We start from the raw sequence: 1,730 nt of genomic DNA on the forward strand, positions 1-1,730 counted from the left end.
ATAGTTTACATGAAATTTCTCAACTCTACATCAGTCTAACAATCAATATAAATATTATTAAACTTAGTATACCAGTTATATATATAATATTTATATATCTTACCATATATATATATATTTATATAAAGTATATTTATCATCCATAACTATAATAACACTTTGTCGTTATCATTGGTGGCTCTTATCGCTACGTGAGACTCGTGCTTCGTATCTGTTTAGCATTCAACTATATATTTCTCTTATCTTTAATTACACCACTTCATACTCGGTCATCTTCTTAGTATAGCATGCCCACAGCTACCTCTTCCTGCAATGAGGTACGAACAAAAACATAATATGCAGTGCTTGTGTTAATCTGGGTGAAAACCACCCAATATTTTCTTCTATTTTGCTTATATTAGTTGCACTTTAATGATAAAACACTATTTGATTTTAATTTATAACCCCATCAACAAATATATTGTTTTATATTTCACAAATAATAACTTTAATTAGTTTAAACCATGGAAGGTTTATATGATTAACAGATTGCCTGAGCACAAGATGAACTCTCTCTCCATCCTCTCTGTATATTCATATTTCATAGATGTTGATCTTTAGGTTTTTCCTATTTTTTGTGCTTTTGGTACCTAATTTTATTCTGAATAAGCTGTGTCTAAATTCAACATGCAATAATGGAAGAGAGAGAAAAAAACAAATAAATTAAAAGAGAGAAATAAGTTAAAAGCTAAAATAAATATATTAAAAAATAAGTCATACATCTTTTTGTTACATGGCACAATCTTTTGCAGACTAGAAGGAAAAGTGGCTTTGATCACCGGTGGGGCAAGGGGCATTGGCGAATGCATGGCAAGGCTGTTTTGCAAACATGGGGCAAAGGTTGTGATAGCAGACATTCAAGATCAGCTAGGTAAAGCAGTTCAAGCTGACATTGGAACTGAATCTGCATCTTACATACACTGTGATGTGTCCAAAGAAAAGGATGTTGAAAATGCAGTGAACATGGCTGTGTCCAAGTACGGAAAGCTAGACATAATGGTGAACAATGCTGCAACAATAGATGAAGCTAAACCCATCATTCTTGACAACGATGTGGCTGAATTCGAACGTGTTGTGAGAGTGAATCTGATAGGTCCGTTCTTGGGAACAAAGCATGCAGCTAGAGTGATGATTCCAGCGAGAAAGGGAAGCATAATAAGCATAGGAAGTGTGAGTTCAAGTGTTGGAGGGATTGCAACTCACGCATACACAAGCTCCAAACATGGCATTGTAGGACTGACAAAGAATGCAGCTGCTGAACTTGGAAAATTTAGCATCAGAGTGAACTGTTTGTCACCCTACTTCATCACTAACGTATCTGGAAAATGGTTCTTCAAACTTGATGATGATGGCAGCTCAAAAGTTTATTCAAATCTTAAAGGGGTTGCTTTGACAGAAGAAGATGTAGCAGAGGCTGCACTCTATTTGGCAAGTGATGAGTCTAAGTACATCAGTGGACATAATCTTGCTGTTGATGGTGGCTTTACAACTATTAATCCAATTTTCGGTCTGTTTTCACAATCGTCTCTGTAATTTTCCTTCCTTTTTCTACGATTATATATACAACTGTATTTTCCATGTATTATACGGTCAAATTTCGTCTGTTTCTGAATTTGTAAAACGCATGTATAAAGTCACTTTTGTTGCATGAAATGTCAAAATCATCGCGGGTGTGTAGTGTAATAACTTTT

General features: G+C 34.8%; 1 protein-coding gene across 1 annotated transcript; it reads left to right on the plus strand.

Moving 5' to 3' along the window:
- Nucleotides 1–270: 270 nt before the first annotated feature.
- On the plus strand, nt 271–1,730 carry LOC124833556 (secoisolariciresinol dehydrogenase-like). The gene is made up of 2 exons (XM_047308069.2): nt 271–317; nt 792–1,730. The coding sequence occupies exons 1-2, from the start codon at nt 313–315 to the stop codon at nt 1,570–1,572; spliced, it is 786 nt and encodes a 261-aa protein (XP_047164025.1). The 5' UTR covers nt 271–312; the 3' UTR covers nt 1,573–1,730.

Source organism: Vigna umbellata, chromosome 4 (genome assembly GCF_029865625.1).
Source record: "Vigna umbellata cultivar VRB3 chromosome 4, Vumbellata_1.0, whole genome shotgun sequence".
Taxonomy (NCBI): Eukaryota; Viridiplantae; Streptophyta; class Magnoliopsida; order Fabales; family Fabaceae; genus Vigna; species Vigna umbellata.